The 17,171-nt window shown below is 52.2% G+C and overlaps 1 protein-coding gene across 2 annotated transcripts; it reads right to left on the bottom strand.

The window, feature by feature from the left end:
* Positions 1-15,817, bottom strand: CSRP1 (cysteine and glycine rich protein 1). 2 transcript variants are annotated; one of them, XM_068917950.1, is made up of 6 exons: positions 15,596-15,817; positions 7,970-8,082; positions 3,534-3,702; positions 2,573-2,702; positions 826-919; positions 1-455 (listed from the first exon to the last, which is right to left on the bottom strand). In XM_068917950.1, the coding sequence occupies exons 2-6, from the start codon at positions 8,079-8,081 to the stop codon at positions 379-381; spliced, it is 582 nt and encodes a 193-aa protein (XP_068774051.1). In that variant the 5' UTR covers position 8,082; positions 15,596-15,817; the 3' UTR covers positions 1-378. The 2 variants fall into 2 exon arrangements, with proteins under 2 accessions (XP_068774051.1, XP_009665623.1); XM_009667328.2 differs by lacking the exon at positions 15,596-15,817 and adding an exon at positions 9,772-10,899.
* Positions 15,818-17,171: the final 1,354 nt, after the last annotated feature.

The raw sequence follows: 17,171 nt of genomic DNA, 5'->3' as shown, positions 1-17,171 counted from the left end.
TTTGGTCAACTTTGATGTTTATTACTTGCTCTGTGACACAGCACTGCATGGCTGGATGCGCATCCTGGCAGGATGAGGCGCCTTCACGGATAACATGGAGCAGAACATTTCCAGAGGATGGGCCTCATTGTGTGTATGTGTGTGTGAGCTGTGTCCCCCGTCTATATTTGTATCAGCAGGGCCTGATGAGACCGATGGAAGGACCCCCACGGCTTCAGAGAGCGCTGGGTCAGGTCAGAGAAGAAGGAGTTTGTGCTGTGAAGTAGCAGGCGGTTATTGATTACAATAAGGGTGCTCACTGCGAGTGCGGGAAGGATCAGGTAGCAAAGACTGGTCCAGACAAGCCCAGTGTGAGCAGAGTGCCAGGCCCTGGGTGCCTCACTGCGAATGGATGAGCGCCCCGGCTCCCTGCCCAAAGCCAAAGCCCTTGGGCCCAAAGTTCTTGGCGTAGCAGCCTGCAGAGGAAGGGAAGGAAGAGTCAGGTAAGGCCAGTAGCACAGAGGGAGCACCCAAATGAGAGCAGGTCCTTCTCTTGAGGCAGGTACTGCTGAAAAAGAGCAGGGTTTGCTACATTTGTTGGTGAAACAGAGGCCCCAGGCGTAGCGGGGAAATCCCCCGGCAAGTGCCAAGTCAGCCCCCATATACCGCTGCTGGGATTCGCCGCCTCCCCATACGTTGGTCTCATCCCAGTTCCCTGCACAGTTATTTGACACCCAAGGCCTCCATCTTTCAGATTCCAGGATGAACCACCCTGGATTTTGATAGTACCTACAATCAGGAGCCTCTCCATGCCAGCTGCAAGGCAGCAGGGAAGGTGGTACTCACCTTTGCAATAGATCTCCCCGTCTTTGTCTGCCAGGGTGGTGGATTCCAGGCTTTTGCCACACTTGGCACAACGGAAGCAGGACTTGTGCCAGGACTGTGGGGACAGGAGTAGAGGCCGGTCAGAGAATATACAGCAACAGGACAGCAACGCTTTGCCTACCACTGAGTATCCCAGACCTCCTCAGCAGCAGCAACAGTGCCCTTCTTCAGAAGTCCTGTTCCTGACCCATCCTTGACTGTCTAAACCAGCCAGGTCAGATGGTCCCAACCATCAGCAAGATGGACCCTCTGATGAGTCAGTCCCCTCACCAAGCAGTGTATCCCTCTGAGAAATGCAGTCCTTTGCTTTACACCCCCAAAAAATCAGTAAACATAAAACATAAAATTAGTAAACTCCTCCAAATTAGTAAATGTACTGTTGCTGTATGCTAGCTGATGGTGACATCAGGACCGGGACACCTGCCCTTATGCAACTACAGCTCCAAGGAAGGCAACAAGCAAATATTAAAAACACAGAAATCAGTGTTTAAAAATAAAACTCCCCCATGGCTCTGCCAGTACTTAAGGGATAAATCAACTCACAGCCTCTGAGCAGACTGTAGAGTAGCCAGAGCTACTCATGGAGGAATTTTAAAAAAATAGTTTGGAAAACATGAAACCTTTTTTGGAAGAAAATGTGAAATTGGGGCTGGAGGAGGAGGTAGCAGATGGAGTCATCCAGCAAACATTAGCACATGAAATACATGCTCTGGAATCCTCTCTATTTTGCTTGAATGTAATTGCTTCACCAGCTCTGGTTCCTCGTAAACATCGAACACAGAAGCTTACCAGTAGGCCTAGCGCCCGGATCATGAATTTAAGGGTAAGTTTGTTTTCTCACCCTGGGCTGACCGTCAAAGCATCCATCAAGAATTCCTGCACTGCCAGCCTGCATAGGATGATGCCAGGAGCCTATTTCTTTCAACTAAATTCCTCCCCTCTTTGCTCTGGGGAGAGAGGACAAACACAGAAATCTCGGAGAGGACAGAATGTAGCAGAGGTCAGCGAGTGTCTCAGCTTCAGGCAGTACCAGACTCCTGGTAACGCATCATGGTAAAGATGCGGTAAGGTGGGTGAGGCTTTCCCAGCACAGCCGCTCAGGCCTCCTCGGCACTAAGCCGAGCAGCCTGACCCAGCTGCCTTGGCAAGCTCTGCACAACTACCCTTCCCTGGATGGAGGTTTGCTTTGGGACATGGACATCACTCTGGGTCTCACAACTGACAGAGCAGGAAGCGTTCCCATGCCGTACAGGGGGCTGCCCTATGGGTAGCGCTGACCACTGAAATTCATTCCTGTGCCTCAGATTTGGACTGAGGCTATCACTCATTCAGTTAGCGATGGCAGTAGCCATGTCCTACATCTGTGCTCATCCTCCCAACACTCTTAGCTGCAGGGACCTCCACTTTGACCACTGTGGAGCAGCAGTCCAGTTATTTATTATAACATGTACTTCTCTCCAATCCATGTATCTGGAAGAGAGAGGCAGCTTGGAAAACCTGGTTTTCAGGTGTGCTGAGGTCTCATTTAGGCACCAGGCTTCCACATGAGCCTAGCACATGGCACTCCAAGCCTTGCCCCAGCTGGAGGTGCTGGCAGTCTGGCTTGCAATTGCCTTTGGGCCTGGTCAAGACTTTCGGTGCAGGTCTCCCTGCCACACAGCAACTCATGGTCTGTGCACGTCCCCAACCACTACATCCTTCTTCTTACCTTTCCAGCTCCAATCACCTTCTCAGCTGCATACACCGCTTGGCCACAGCGAGGGCACCCATCAGAACCTCCTACTTTCTGGGCCATTCCAGAGAAGTTAGGATTGTTGGTGGGTCGGTGGGGCTGGCCCCTGTGGAAGGGAGGGAGGTCATTATCAGTGCTGCCAAACATGAAGGAGGAGGGAAGAGCTGTGGGATCACAAATCCCAGATCAAGTTGGGCAGGCCTAGAGCTTAGGACACAATGGTGTTGAGCCCCCTAGAAACTTCAGCCCCACACCTGTGTGCCAGGTGGTGTGGGGCAACATGGTCAGCTGGGGGCAGGGGGACGGGACATGACCTACCAAGCCTGCATCCAACTGAGAACTTCAGGGCAGATGTAAGCCTCCTGCCACAGCTACGTGGCATGCTCAGGACTTGGCAAGCTCCCCAGCAAACTGGCAAGCAGCTCCCTCTGCCCTATTAGTGCTACATCAAGCTGTTTCTTCGGCCGTGTAAACCTGTAGAAGGATAACCCATCCAGCCCTGCAGAAATTCATCCAAGTCAAGTTTCCCTGTGAGCTAGCCACATCATGAGACAGGATGGGGGCTGATTCTTCAACCTCTCTGAGCAACCAAGAGAGCTAGCTGAAGCCAGGCTTTACCCTCCTCCCTGAGCATATGGACTGGCCCAAAGCTCAGAGTTTGTCACTCTCAACTAGCTCCAGGACACTTTCAGTCCCAAAAGCAAGGAAGGAAAATGGCTGTGTGTCACAGAGTGGGCAAGTAGGGCTCAGTAGGTTTTCTCAGGGGAGCACAAAAGCAAGGTAGGCCATGGCACTCCCTAGATTAAGAAATACTGGAAGTTTAGCATGGTTTGCTGGGCTACACAGGTAAGCACCACAACCAGGAGGATGTGTGGGAGAAGGTGCCAGCAACAGCCCCAGTGTAAACAAACAAACAAAAAAAAACACTTAAACTCACTCTTCATATTTGATTCCCAGAGACTCGCCCTTGTCAGTGCTCAGGGTCCCAGCTCCCTGTCCGTATCCATAGCCCTTGGGACCGTACTTCTTGCCATAACAAGACTTGCAGTAGATCTCTTCTCCATGCACAGCAACAGTGGTGCTGTCCAAGTTCTTCTTACAGACCACTAGAAAAGAGGGGAAGGTCATCCCATTAGCCCTGTGTACCCAAAGCTCATTAATTTGTTGGAGAAAACAAGTCCTCATGAGGGATAGTATAGCTCAGTTTTCAAGGAGCAAGGAAACCCTAGACAAGATCATTGTTAAAATGGAGTGCATGCAAAACAGCTGGAGATAAGGATCACAACAAGAACATTGTCTGGCTTTAAAAGGAAGCAATCATTATCAACCTCGTGGCTTTGATAAGGAAAAAGCTATGTTAACCCTATTGATGCCAGTATTCTTGGTGGGAGCAGTTTAGAGAAATGGGAGTTGCACTTAAGCCAGGACAGGGGGCACTGGAGAAGGTCACTGCAGAATTCACATGCACGGGAATCTCAGTGCCTAACTGCAGCTGCAGCTCTGCACATAGTCCTAGTCTGCTGCAAATACACAGCGATATGCACTCGGTGGCAAGTAGTTTAAGCAAATATTTTCCATCATGTTTGGACAGACTAAAAGCACACCTGCAGCCATCGCTACAGCTCATGCACTGTAATTTTTAAGTACAGTAAGCTATTGCTTATAGCTGCCTCTCAGTGCCCTAAGACCACAGTGAAAGATGTTCATGCTAACATGTGTTACCCCTTGTCTCCAACATGAGTAGGATGAGCAGTCTCAGCTGAGGAGGGCTATCTCAGCTGGGTGTTCAAAGATTAACACAGGCATAAGATAAAGGGAGCGGTACAAGGACTAAAAGCCCAAATAAGCAGCTAGTGAATACGGTCCAGATCCTCTGAGCTACTTCAGTTTCCTCCTCTCCTTTGGAACATGGGGAAGAAACGCCCAAATGCACTGGAGATCTGGGGCCTTTTCTGCATTTAGCCTCAAAGGGCTCCATGAGGAGTCAGCAGTGAGGTTCAGGGATCCAGCTGAGCCAGTCCTCAGCCCAAGCTTGGTGCTGGGAGCAGGCCACACAGACTGCTTTCCCGATTCTTAGATTTTCTTGACTCCCATCCCAGCTCTGATCTCAGCCTCCACGCTGGCTTCCAAACCCTTCCTGGAACACCCAAATCAGCAAGTCAAAACAGGAGCGGAGCACAATCCAAATAGGGCTCAGAGGAACCTCCGGTGTTTACCTGCCCCGGTACAGGATCAAGACGCCCAAGGCGTCCATGGAGCTGGCATTCAGCCCCAAAACAGATCCTGTTACAACTGCGACACAGCTTTCCCCAATCCTGCTTACATGCCTTAAATGTCAACGCTCCCAGCAGGCTGCTTGCCCCTTTGCCAGAAGAAAAGTTGCTTGCCCTTTACCGATATTGCAAGAATGCAAACAAAGCAGAGCCCTCCTCCTGGAGCAAAACAAACTCACACTAAATATGGGGGCGAGAGGCAGTGTTCCTCAGCCCAGTTACTAAATATGGTGCTCTTCCTCTGGAGCTGCAGTGAACCCCAGGCACTGCTGCAAGGAGCAGGAGGTGGAAAGGAAAATGTGTACTGCCATCTAAGGAGGATCTCTCAGGGTTGTCTGCTGGCTAAAGGCTTCCCCGTGTCACTGCAGCAGGAGCCGGCGCTCTGGGCTCACTTAACAATGGGAAGAGAGCACTCATCTCCACTTCTCAAAGAAAGCAGCTCTAGTAAACTGGTTCCATCACCCAGAGCTGCCAAGTTAATGTGCTGCCTTTGGGGTTGTTTCTGCATTATGGAGAGGATCAGGAGCAACTCTGCATTTAGACAGATCATCTAGTATTGGAATTGGCCCCTTTCACTGACAGGTTTAAATGGCTTTTTCCTAGGGATGATATTGAACGATACTAACACTATCTGCCTTTCCCTCCCCACATCTATGCCGAGCTGATTTAGGCTGTCTCTAGCCTAAGCTTTCCACAGTCAGCCATCTTCACTAGCCACTGATGCTTCATAAGGCAACAGAAAAACCTCTTTCCCAATGTGCTTCCTGGAAATCAGGCCCCAGCTCCAAAGTTTCTGCATTGCTGAAATTCCAACACACTGCACTCAGAGTTAAGGACCCTTTGTTTTTTTTAAGAGCAGCTGAGACACTGCACAAGATGATTTATACAGGAGCTACTGCTACTTTTAGAGGCCAAACACTGGCCTCACTACATTACATTTCTGCCTTGTAGTATTGACTGAGTTGGAACAACGCCACTCAGCCAACCACCAAGTCTCTCCCTGAGTCTATCTCCAGTTCTAATGCACTGAGGTAGGTTTGGCTCCTTTTTTTTTTTTGGTGGCAAATCAAGTCACAGTATTTGTTTTTCCTCTCCTAAAGATAGTGGGTTCAAATTCCCTGATGAGGCCCAAATGTAATACTGGGGAACAGGCCAGGAACACATGAAGTGTTCAGTGTGATTGAGCATCAGAAGTAGCTTGTGGCATACGACTGGAAACAGCAGTTAGCATTGTGGGCCAGCATGCAATCCACTGCCACAGAAGGGCCTGCAGCTAGGACAGGCAGAGCTGTTGTTGGCATATGTGGAACATGATTATGCACTCCTGGGAAGGAAAAAAAAAAAAAAAAGGGGGGGTGGGGGGAGCTCTTGCTGTGGTCAGCTCCGGACAACTCCCTAGCAGCTTCCATCCATGAAAAAACAAGCCCACCTTCTTCCCTGCTTTGGCCACGTATTCCCTTCTTGAAGTAATGTCTTGTCTGATTCCTTAGCGTTCCCCGCCCACCTTATCTGAGGCCACGGGAGAAACATGACTTCCTGTGCAGAGAGCAGCTGCCAGCACTGCCACCATACAGCTGCAAGCTGCCAGTCTCTCCCATCCACCCAGAAGGAAAGCCTCTCTCAGCAATTCCCCTTCAGTCTCCTTGAGTCAAAAGGAAACAGCAAGGTTTTTCAGACTGGAAACTCCCAAGGATGAGAACTACTGGCCATGCTCACCAACACCGCTCACACAGTGCAGAACAGATGCAGCAACATCATCTGCCACCTCTGCATGCATCTATGCACACAACATCCCAGACAGACTGGCCAAGAAGCATCCAGTATCTAGCAAGGCGGACGTAGGAGCACAGCACAGACTGGCCCCAGGAAGACACTGCTATTTTTCCCCTGGAATAGGTCTACTGACATTAATTCTAGCTGTTTGCCTATTCATAGGCCCTAGCTCTGTTTTCTGCCCATATGGAAAGGATTGTCTGTGCTCCCTGCTGCAACAGGACAGTAAAACTGGGAACACAATATAGGGACCAGCCGAGAAAATGTTAACCCTCAGTGGAGTGCCACTGCAAGGATGGCTCTGAAGATGCAGTTCTACTCACTCTGGTCTGTGCTGGATGTAATGTGTTGATAAGTCACCAGTGCACACTAGCAACTTGCACATCCCTATTGATATCTGAGAATCAATAGTTCTGTTATGGGACAGTCTTCAAGGGAGGACAGTCTGGTTGAGGACAATGTTAAACTTTTTATTCAAAGGCCCCTGCAACCCCTCTGGATTTGGTTGATTCCAGGTTTGAGGTGGGTGCTGCTTTCAGCAATATACCACTCCTCACCTGTCCCCATGCTGCTGCCCTGGTATCCTCAAAGGGAGGAGAAGGGTACCTGGGGATACTGCAGCATGAGCAGGAGAGGACATGTAGGTTCCCACAGAGCACACAGAGGAAGGGGCCTCTGCACCAAGTTAATCCTCAGCCAGATCCTGTTCTGCTGCCCTTCTCTAGAGGTGACACTTAGGTCAAGAGCTGCTGCAGGGAGGCTGGAGGTGATGTTTTAGCACTTCACAGTAGGCCCTCCATCTGTAGAAGGACCAGGTCAGAACCACATCTTCCCATCTGGGACACCGAACATGCGGGGACATTGCAGGCCTAACCAACCTCGCTAACATGGCAAAGCCCAATTGAGGACCTGAGCTAGCATCTCTCCAGAGCAGTGCGTGGGATATGCCACCTCCCACCACCACTAATTGGAGATCCCCAGCACACACTCCACAATCTTGAACATTCAGAAACAGCCTAGAGGACTCAGCCAAGCATTTCCTTGGTGTAGGGAGAGGTCAACAATTTGCACAGATGCCGACTCAAATCATCCCTGACAGCCTGGATAGCCCCTGGTGTCCTAGGATGATCTGTGTTCCTTCAACAAATCCTACTCCCAAGTCTGGAGAAAAACAGAAAGCCTATCATACAGCTCCCGCAGCTGGGCAGTTTGTGGAGGAATCCTAACAAGTGTTTACACAGCCCATAAACAGAACATGACCGGGCCTCCTGTCAGCAGAGAGCCAGGAAGTGGGGGTGGAAGGGGAGAGGAAAGGGTTGGTACTCACTGCACAAGAAGCAGGACTTGTGGAAGCTGTTGCCTTCGCACTGCACCTCCTCAGCAAAGTACACTGCCTTCTGGCACACACCGCACTTCTTCCCTCCACCCCAGTTCGGCATCCTGTGGGAAAGGCACAGGCAGAAATAACATCATTGCAGGAAACCACACAGGGCACGTGTTGGGCAGCAGCCATCTGGAAGGGCCAAGGAGCAGCCAGGCTCCACCTGCAAGCAGAAGTCCCTATGGCTCTTCCAAATGCACACATGCAGAGACCACCCACAAATGTTTGCTGTTTGCACAGATTAGCAGGGCTGCTAATTAGCAGGACTCAGGATGCCCACAGTTCCATCATTACAGCATCTATTAGTATAATCTGCCTATAGGGATGACTGGTCCTGCCAGCCAGGAGAAGCAGAAATCCCTGTCTCCTGTAAACTCTGCGATCCAACAGCTCCTTTCTGTATGAGGAAGAGGGAGGAAGCAGGAAGATGATGGAAGACAGAGCATAAAGAGGTACATAGCACTGGCACCTCATTAGACTACAGCCCTGCTATAACCCCTTGACAGGACAGCAAAGCAACATCCAAGGTAACCAATTCTTGGTGCTGGCGAGTTGCATAGATTGTCACCCCATCTGGAAACATTTCCTTCTTCTCCCCAGCTGAACATCTCTTCCATTTCTGCCACCACAGGGCAGGGCAGAGTTCAGGGTTGCTCAAAGGCCAAGAGCTGGCACCTGTGATAGCACCAAACACAGTGAGCTCTGGCACCATGTTCTCCGTGGCCTTATTAGCCCGTGCCTGCCTGGCCAACCATTCGCAGCCTCTCCCTGTACTTGGGCATTTCAGTTTCCTCCAGCACCAGAGGAACATCAAGAAGGCTGGTAAACTGGCAGTCACAAGGTTTCAGGCTCACAGGCATAACAAACACTTGAGCAGTAACCTACCTAGTATAAGACAGCCCTGATGCAACTCCTTGGTAGGAAATAAATCATTCTATTTATCTCTGCTCTTTCCTGAAATCTCTTTGATGACACATGATCAAAATGCCACTTGATATGCAAATTTGCAGATGAAAACAAAATATAGTGTGAGTGGCTAACACAAGTGACAGACCCCCAACCCAGAGAGGCCTTCATACATTGGAAGACTGGGCCAACAGAAATCTCAAGGCATTCAAAAAGGAGAAGCAGACTTGTGCACCTGCTGCAGAATAACCCCATGCATAAGTCCCAGCCAGGAAGTGACTGGCTGAGTAGGGGCTCTGCTGGAAAGGACCTGACGTTTAGGACAGAGCCAGGCTAGATACGAGCCAGTGCTGCACCCGCATCATGAATAAGGCAAACTAAGACTGAATCTGAAGGACTAAATCAGAAGGAGCATGGAGAGCAGAACGAGGCAAGTGATTATCCCTTTACTCAGTGCTGGGGAGGCTGTACTTGGAGTAACGTATCCAGCTTTGGGCTCCACCATTCAGGAGGCATATGGAGAACTGGAGCACATGGCCTACAAGGAGAAGCTGAGGGAACAGGGCTGGTTTAGCACAGCCAAGAGGAGGCTAAAGAGGATTAACAGCAACCTAGAGCAGTTACAAGGGTGGCAGAACCAAACACTTCTTGGCGGTGCCTGATGATAATAACAAGAAGCAATGGCTACAAGTTGCAGCTTGGGAAGTTTCCAGAGGCCTCTTCCCACCAACACTTTATGATTCGCCATCCTGCTCCCACAAGGTCCCAAAAAACAAGCAGCACCTGCACACTATGCCACAAGAGCAGCATGCCACCCCATTGCATGAGCAGGAACCCCTTACCTCCCTTGAATCAGCTGCACAGCTTTGGTGAAGGGAATCTGGGATCCGAAAGAACCATTGAGCAGCCAGCGACACAGAGCCACGGAGGCCGCTCCTCCTAGTAGCTCTGCATGCCTAGGTCACCTTGGGTTCAAGCCCCAACTCTGGGCCTCCAACCTGCCCGGCCGGTGGGTGGGCTAGCAGCACTGCCCTGCCTGCTCAGCAGTCAGGAAGATGGATGCCAAATACAGCAGGGCTGGGAACTGTATAAATATCAGGCAGAGAGATAAGGCTCAAGCCCTCATTACCTTCCAGTATCTGTAAAAGTCGAGATCTTGCTGGAACAAAAGTATTTAGTCAGGCAATAGGAAATGGAATTTGATCTAAACCTGGTTTTAACAAGCCTTGTTTCAGGCTCCAGGAAAAAGCCTGGGAAAGCAAGTAGACAAGACAGGCAGAGAGCAGGCCATGACTGGAGCGGGGCCAGGCTGGAGCTCCCTACACGGAGGATTTTGGTGGAGGACAAAGCAGGAGCTGCCCAGGTTACCAGGGTGCAGGGCTCCTGGGTAAGGGGGACCGACAGAGGAGGCTCTGCCAGCTCCAGAGATCTGAGGAGCTGTGCTTTGGGTGTGATCACAGCAGCCAGGAAGACTTTTCTCAACGCCCTGCAGGCTGGGCTTCCTACCACTGCTCAGCGGCTGCCAAATCCCTCCCTTTCAGCCAGATCATCTCAGTTCAGGCCTTTTGATTGCCTTAAAAGGACACGAAGCATTTCTCTCGAGAGCCTGTTATTTTACTGTGCTGCAGTAGGAGGGCCCGACCTGTTTCAAGAGTTTCCTTGGAGGGCAGAAACATCCAGTGATGGCAGCCCCTCACCAGCCAAGGGATGCACGCCCCCTCCTGCTCAGGACAGCGCAGCTTTTAGGAGGCCACTTTTGCACACACTGCCACCCATGCCAGACCCCTCTTCATCAATAATACAAGGCTAGACACAATAAACATGTTCTCTGCTTTCCTCATCCCCTCTCAAGCTTTATACCCAGCAGGAACCGCTGGGACCCATCAGCCCTGATTTTCATGGAGAGTCTTATGCATGCAGCCCCCTGCATCATTATTCCCGAAAGTCCTACTGTTACGCAGCCCTGCTCCACATCCAAGGCATCTGCAACCACATTCAGGGACAAACTGCCCTGCGAGGTTTGAAGCCAGCTGCTCTCGCCTGCCTCCACAATGTGTTCACCACACACATTGTTTGTCACCAACAGCAGGGTTCATCTGCCCAGCTGAGCCATCTGCAAGGGGGGCACCCTCCTCTGAGCAGCCTGGGAGTCTATGGGGAGGAAAAAGGTGCTCCTAGGTGTAGCTCACCTAATTCAAGGCAGATATCTGCTACGTGGGATTCACTGCCCATTTTTCCTTCCTCCACCATACAAAGTTAATGGGTGGCTCTGTCCACTTTGAACACTTCACTGTGGTTTGGACAAGCGACTCCCACCACGAGGGGTCCAGCAAGTTGAGCAGCACAGAAGCAGCCCCAGAAAAGCCACATAAATAGGTATTGCAGCAAGACTGCCTGGCACGGGCCAAGATGAACTTTCCATGGAGAGAGACCATAGCATCAGTTTGTTCTGGGGATGTCTGGGTTTGCGATAACTCACAGCTGAGCACACGGAAAGCCTGAGAAAAGATTTACATTGAAAGGAATTCCCTCTAAGCCCACAGCCCACATGAACACTTGGAAGTCTATCAGGCTGCAAGGTGGACCAGAAAGCAGTTTATTCTGCAGTTCAGGAATAGCAGGGGGAAAAAAGAAAAAAGGAAAACAGGGATATACCCCAAACCTTATGAATGATCACAGGAAGACTGTCAGATGCTCTAAGCCAGCATCCTGCTTACTGAGACTGGATTCTCAGAGGTAAAAGCAAAATCCTCACAACAGCTGTGTAGAGATAGACCCATCATCCCAATTCCCTAATCACCTTAAGACACCTATTCTGAGGGTTTACAGCCATTTCAACTTTTTTTCCAGAGTACTTCACACCATGGAGTTGAACACCATATTCTATCCAAGTGCAGCACTTACTGACTTCAGTTGCACTTCTCCAAATCAGTTATTAGGCCAACACAAAATGAGGAACATGAGGTCACTGTCCTGCAACACAAGACCTCACTGAACAGAGGCAAGAGAAATACTCAAGGCTGCCAGAAAACACAATTATTTTCCTGCCTCCTGCAGCTCCACATCCCATGGAGCTAACTTCTAATTTCTGCCACAAACAAAACAGTAGTCCTACAGTCTGCTTCCTCCGCTGTGCCAAGTGTGGCTCAGCCATGGAGCAGGTCCATCATCTGTTCCAAATAAGGTAAGGGGCCTCAAAAAATAACATATAGTCACTTTATCAGCAGCTGTATTTGGGAAGCAGAGGAAGTGCAGCTAGTGCAGAACACCAATCTTGACCTTTTTTTTTTTTTTTTTGAGATTAACTACACTTTCAGAGTCTGATATCTAACATTACAGCAACATAGTTCATCTATAGACTCACCTACACTGAGCTTATCTCACAAGCAGTTTCAGAGATAGTCTAAGCTACACCATACGGGCAGGTACAAACCAGTACGGAACCAGTACATCCTGGTACTTTGAGATTTTTATCTTAGCCTGCACTTTCAGGAAAAGTGGCATCCAGATGAGACCAAACCAGTAGATAGCAGGAACTTGCAGAAGGTCAGCCTCTCTTTACAGGGGCTTCAGAGATCAGCACGCTCATTTCACTCAGACTAAAGCTAACAACCACCTTTTCACCTGCCTAAAAGCAGCTGATTTTTAACTCCTAGAACTAACCACTCATGCTTCTGCCATGCTCTACAATAGCTGGAAAACCAGTCTTAAGTGCAAGCCCAGATGTTCTACTAAAAAAATCCTACAGTAATCAATCACAGAGCAATCACCTTGCACTTGGAAAGGAGGAGATCACTAAGGAACAGGAGAAAGGTACACGGCAGTTCATACTGGCCAGTCTCATAGTGTTTGTTTGCTTGCTTGTTTTCAAACAATGAGAGCTTTAATGCAAGTGGATGGCAGGAAAGCATTATCAGCGCTGCACAAAATTCACACATTAAAGATATTCACAGTAGTTCATGCAGAACTACTATGTGGCCTGGCAAAGGGACAAACCAAAGGGGAGGAATCTAAGCAGCAGCCCCAAGCTCCGGGGTCTGGATTACCACCTTCCTGTTTACTGGAGAGCAGCTGGCATAGCCATGCAGAAGTTTGAACAAGAAGGGACGTGGCTAGATTAGGCCTATGGGCAAGGAAGAAAGAAATCAGCTCAGGAGATATACACAACACCATGTGGAAAATCACTGGGACTGTCAGGAGCTCTGCACCTACATAACTGTAAGCAGGCCTACGGGGCCCTTTCTCCTCAGGATCTGAGCTCTTCTGGATGTCTGGCCAGGAAGAGCAAGCTCTCTCTGAGAGAGAGCTGACCTGCATAGAGAGTCAGAATGGGAAATACCAGGCATCTTTCACTAAGCGGCCTCACATTGCCTGGGCACAAGCAAAAATGTCTCTGCAGGAAGCAAGTTAGAACTGTCCCCTACCACATCATCGGTTGGGTGGAAGAGTGATGTGGGGAGAGTTAGGCTTGACAACAGCATAAATTAGGATAAATCAACATATCATTCAAGACAGCAATGTCAAACTGCTGAGCAAGAAGAGAACTGGGTCCTGAGGCTGGTGAGCACTGGGACACAGGAAGACTGAACACCATGACAGGGAAATTAAAGAACTGTCCTGGAAGAACCAGCTGCACTAAGCTAGACGTTTCTGAGGGCTTTGCTCAAAAAGGAGGGAAAAAAGCACTGGAGTTGGAGGGGTCCGAGGTGGAAAGGGATCCTCATGCACATGGACTGTGTATTCAATAGCACCCAGTTCCCAAAGCAAGACAGTCAGATGCTACTAGGAGAAAAACTTCTGTGAGCAGCACTGAAGGCAAGTCTTCAGGTTTGCAGTGAAAGTGAACAAGCCAGCGTCACCACAGGACAACGCTGCACTAAGCCTCCTACCATACATGGCTATTTGTCAGCTCTCAACAACAGCAACATTCCTGAGGAGCAACACATCCTGTCCATCATGCTGTTCCCAAGCGCTGGTTACAGAGGTAACTTGAAAGTTTTTTTATCATGATTGGGTGATTTAACTAATTCCTCAAAGGAAATCCCAGCTTCACCCAGAACAAAAGCAAAAAGCATTTTCAGGTACGCAAAGAAAACCTACTAATTTCTGCAGGGATTTCCCATCCAGCATCTGACCAAGACGGCTCATTCTAGTCTCTTGCAAAGCCTTTTTCAGATCAGTCATGCTCTAACCATCTTGTGCTGCCTCCCAGAAGCAGCAATCAGAGCTCTGCTGTTCGAGGCAGAGTTCGGTGCACTGACATCCTTGCAGGCAAGGCACAGATTCAGATGACAGCGAAGGCCAGCTGCATGCCCTGAGCTGAACAGATGGCACTCACTGAACCACCAGAGTAGAAAAAGTATCACAGTACTTTCACAATTACCTTCATCCACCCTTGAGCAGCAGCAAACACAAACGCTGAGCTACTTGCTGAGCAGCAAGTCCTCTCCAGAGCTAGTGGGAGCGGATCACAGTACCTAAGATACTTCCAATATCATCCACCAAAATTCAGAAGAACCAGAAGGTGAAGAATCCAAGCTGATCCTACAGCTAGTGACACTTTCACATCACACCTTCTCACCCAGTCCATCCATCCTATATTCCTGCACAGAGCTGTTTCCCCGACCAACGCACAGGACTTCCAAGCATCTATTCCTTAGCTCCAGCTCCACCAGACTTTGCCAGCTGTGACTAGGCAGCACCAACTATTTTGCCAAGCGCTAAGTAACATCCTCTCCTACGAGATGGCCCCACTGCCCGCTCTAAGGTTTGGAAAACAGCACCTATCTAAAGTTGAAACTGTGCTCGAGCGCGCCTAGGCAGGTCCTCAGTCATGTAAATCCCTTCAGCTAACTCGAGAGACCTATGCCAGGCCACACCAAATGAGGATGTGGCTGGCTGTCTCCCTGCATACAAGCTTTATTCAGGCTGAAAAGTGAAGCATTAGCAGTGAGCTTATGTTTCAGCAAGGGCACGGGGAGCGAGGACTTCCCTCACAGTCAATCCCAAGAGCGCAACCCTAAGATTTCCCCTTGCAAAAATGCAGCTAGGAACACTACCTAATGGAGGGTTAAAATTAAGGCTAGCTGAAAGCTTTGACATCCGAGAGGGATGTGACCTGTCGCGTTCAATACTCAGTTCCTGCTGCCCTCGCTCTCTGCCACGTTAGGCAAGTTCGCCAATTTTGAAGCAACAGGATTGGCTTGCTCATTCCGGCGTCATCCGTAGAAGGGCTGGTGCCATTTCCCTTCTGTGGCTTGATGAGCCCATCCACACGCACCTCCATCCTGCTAGGGCAGGAAGCGTGCTGAAGCACTGGGTTCAAGCTGCCGCCCTGGCCCACGTCCCCCCCTGCATGCTTGCCTGCAGGCGCGGTCGGAGAGGGCTGGGGGCTCTGCCGGGCAGGGGAGCGGACAGAATTTTGGGCGTGAACAGGGATGCCGGGCAGACAGCACTGGGCAAAGGGCGAAGCTGGGCAGCCCGCAGGGCTCCCGAGCGCTGCCTGCCCTGGGGGCAGCGCGGGGGGGGCGAGAGGGCCACTGCGGCCTGGGCAGCGCCGGGGGGCAGCGGGCAGCCCGGTTGGCTCGGCAGCGGTGGCCGGCAGAGCCCGAGCCCCCGGGGCCGCCCCGGCCGGGGCCCCCCCGCCGCCGCCGCCGCGGGACCTACCTGCGGCTGGGCCGGGCGGGCGGGCAGTGCTGCGGGCGGCGGGGCGCGGCGCTGGGGCCGCCGGCCGCTCGGGGGCTTTTGTTGGCGGCGGCAGAAGGCGGGTCCCGGGGCGGCGGCTCTTTCCGCTCAGCACCAGCCCGGCCTGATGTCACGGCTCCTGCCCGCCCCGAGGGCCGCGGCCCCGCCGCCACCGAGACGGCGGCGCCGCCCCGCGCCGCGGGAGACCCCCCCCCCGCCGCTGCCGCCGCCCCGCGCCGCGGGAGACCCCCCCCTGCCGCCGCCGCCGCCGCCCCACGCCGCGGGAGACTCCCCCCCCCGCCGCCGCCCCGCGCCGCGGGAGACCCCCCCCCCGCCGCCGCCGCCGCCCCACGCCGCGGGAGACCCCCCCCCGCCGCCACCGCCCCGCGCCGCGGGAGACCCCCCCCCGCCGCCGCCGCCGCCCCACGCCGCGGGAGACCCCCCCCCCGCCGCCCCGCGCCGCGGGAGTCCCCCCCCCCCCCCCTGCCGCAAGACCGCGGGGCCGCTGCCGCCCTGGCACTGCCCCTCTTCCGCCCCTGGCACTGCCCCGGCACTGCCCCATTGCCACCCCACACTGCGTGGCACCCCTAGCGCTGCCCTATCCCCACCCCACCCTGTCCCGGCACTGCCCCTCTGCCACCCCACACTGTCCCGGCCCCCCTGGCACAGCCACATCCCATCCCATACTGCCCTGGCACTGCCCCGTTGCCACCTCACACTGCCCCATCACCCCTAGCATTGCCCCGGCACCCCTAGGGCTGCCCCATCCCCTCCCCACACTGCTCCCTGCTGTCCTGCCACCCCTAGTACTGCCCCATCCCCTCCCCACACTGTCCTGGCACTGCCCCATTGCCACCCCACACTGCCCCACACTGTCCTGCCATGCCTAGTACTGCCTCATCCCCTCCCCACACTGCCCTGGCACTGCCTCCCACCACCCCACACTGTGCCCCCATGGGGTGGGAGGTGGGATCCCACCAGCCCCCCCCCCCCCCCTTTGTAACCACCACCTGGGAGTTCATGACCCAAGCACAGAAGCTGCAAAGGGGATTCCCTGATGGGTTTCTGTTGATGTCACCCGCATGGAGCACATCATTGTCATTGTCACCACAAGTCCCCAGCTTCAACACTGCTGTCTGCTAAAAGAGGGAATAAAGAAAGGCTCAAAGGCAACAGCGTAAAATTGGAAAGGTTATACCTAATGCCAGACAGTTAAACTGGGAGCATTCCCATACCCTGCAACTCAGTTATTTGCATGCTATACTTGTTGGCCCAGTCCCTGGTGCACTTTCGGCTTAGGCCAGCTAGTAAACTCCCAAAGCCTTGTGTCCCCTGCTGTCAGGGCACAGCAAGGGCTGCTGCTCCCTCAGCGACAGGGACCAGGAGCCAAGCATGATAGCATGGTGGCAGGGCAGGGGCCTCACCAGCCAGGGCCCAGCCCCATAGCACCCAAGCTATGGGGAGGCCCAGGGATGGCAGCCAGGTCCAACCAAGAGTCCGGATCACCAGGCAAATTTATGATGGTGAGGCTGGTCCAAGATCAAGCTGAGAATTCAAT

Source organism: Struthio camelus, chromosome 24, assembly GCF_040807025.1.
Source record: "Struthio camelus isolate bStrCam1 chromosome 24, bStrCam1.hap1, whole genome shotgun sequence".
Classification (NCBI taxonomy): domain Eukaryota; kingdom Metazoa; phylum Chordata; class Aves; order Struthioniformes; family Struthionidae; genus Struthio; species Struthio camelus.
This window is presented reverse-complemented; position numbering and strand designations above follow the sequence as displayed.

What these genes read in the sequence shown, in the direction of transcription:
- CSRP1 (XM_068917950.1), bottom strand. Translation starts at nt 8,081, where the DNA reads ATGCCGAACTGGGGTGGAGGGAAGAAGTGCGGTGTGTGCCAGAAGGCA. An exon ending in CTGGGAATCAAATATGAAGA is followed by an intron (nt 2,703 to 3,533) that starts GTGAGTTTAAGT and finishes TCCCTTCCACAG; the next exon opens with GGGCCAGCCCCACCGACCCA. An exon ending in CGGGGAGATCTATTGCAAAG is followed by an intron (nt 456 to 825) that starts GTGAGTACCACC and finishes CTTCCTCTGCAG; the next exon opens with GCTGCTACGCCAAGAACTTT.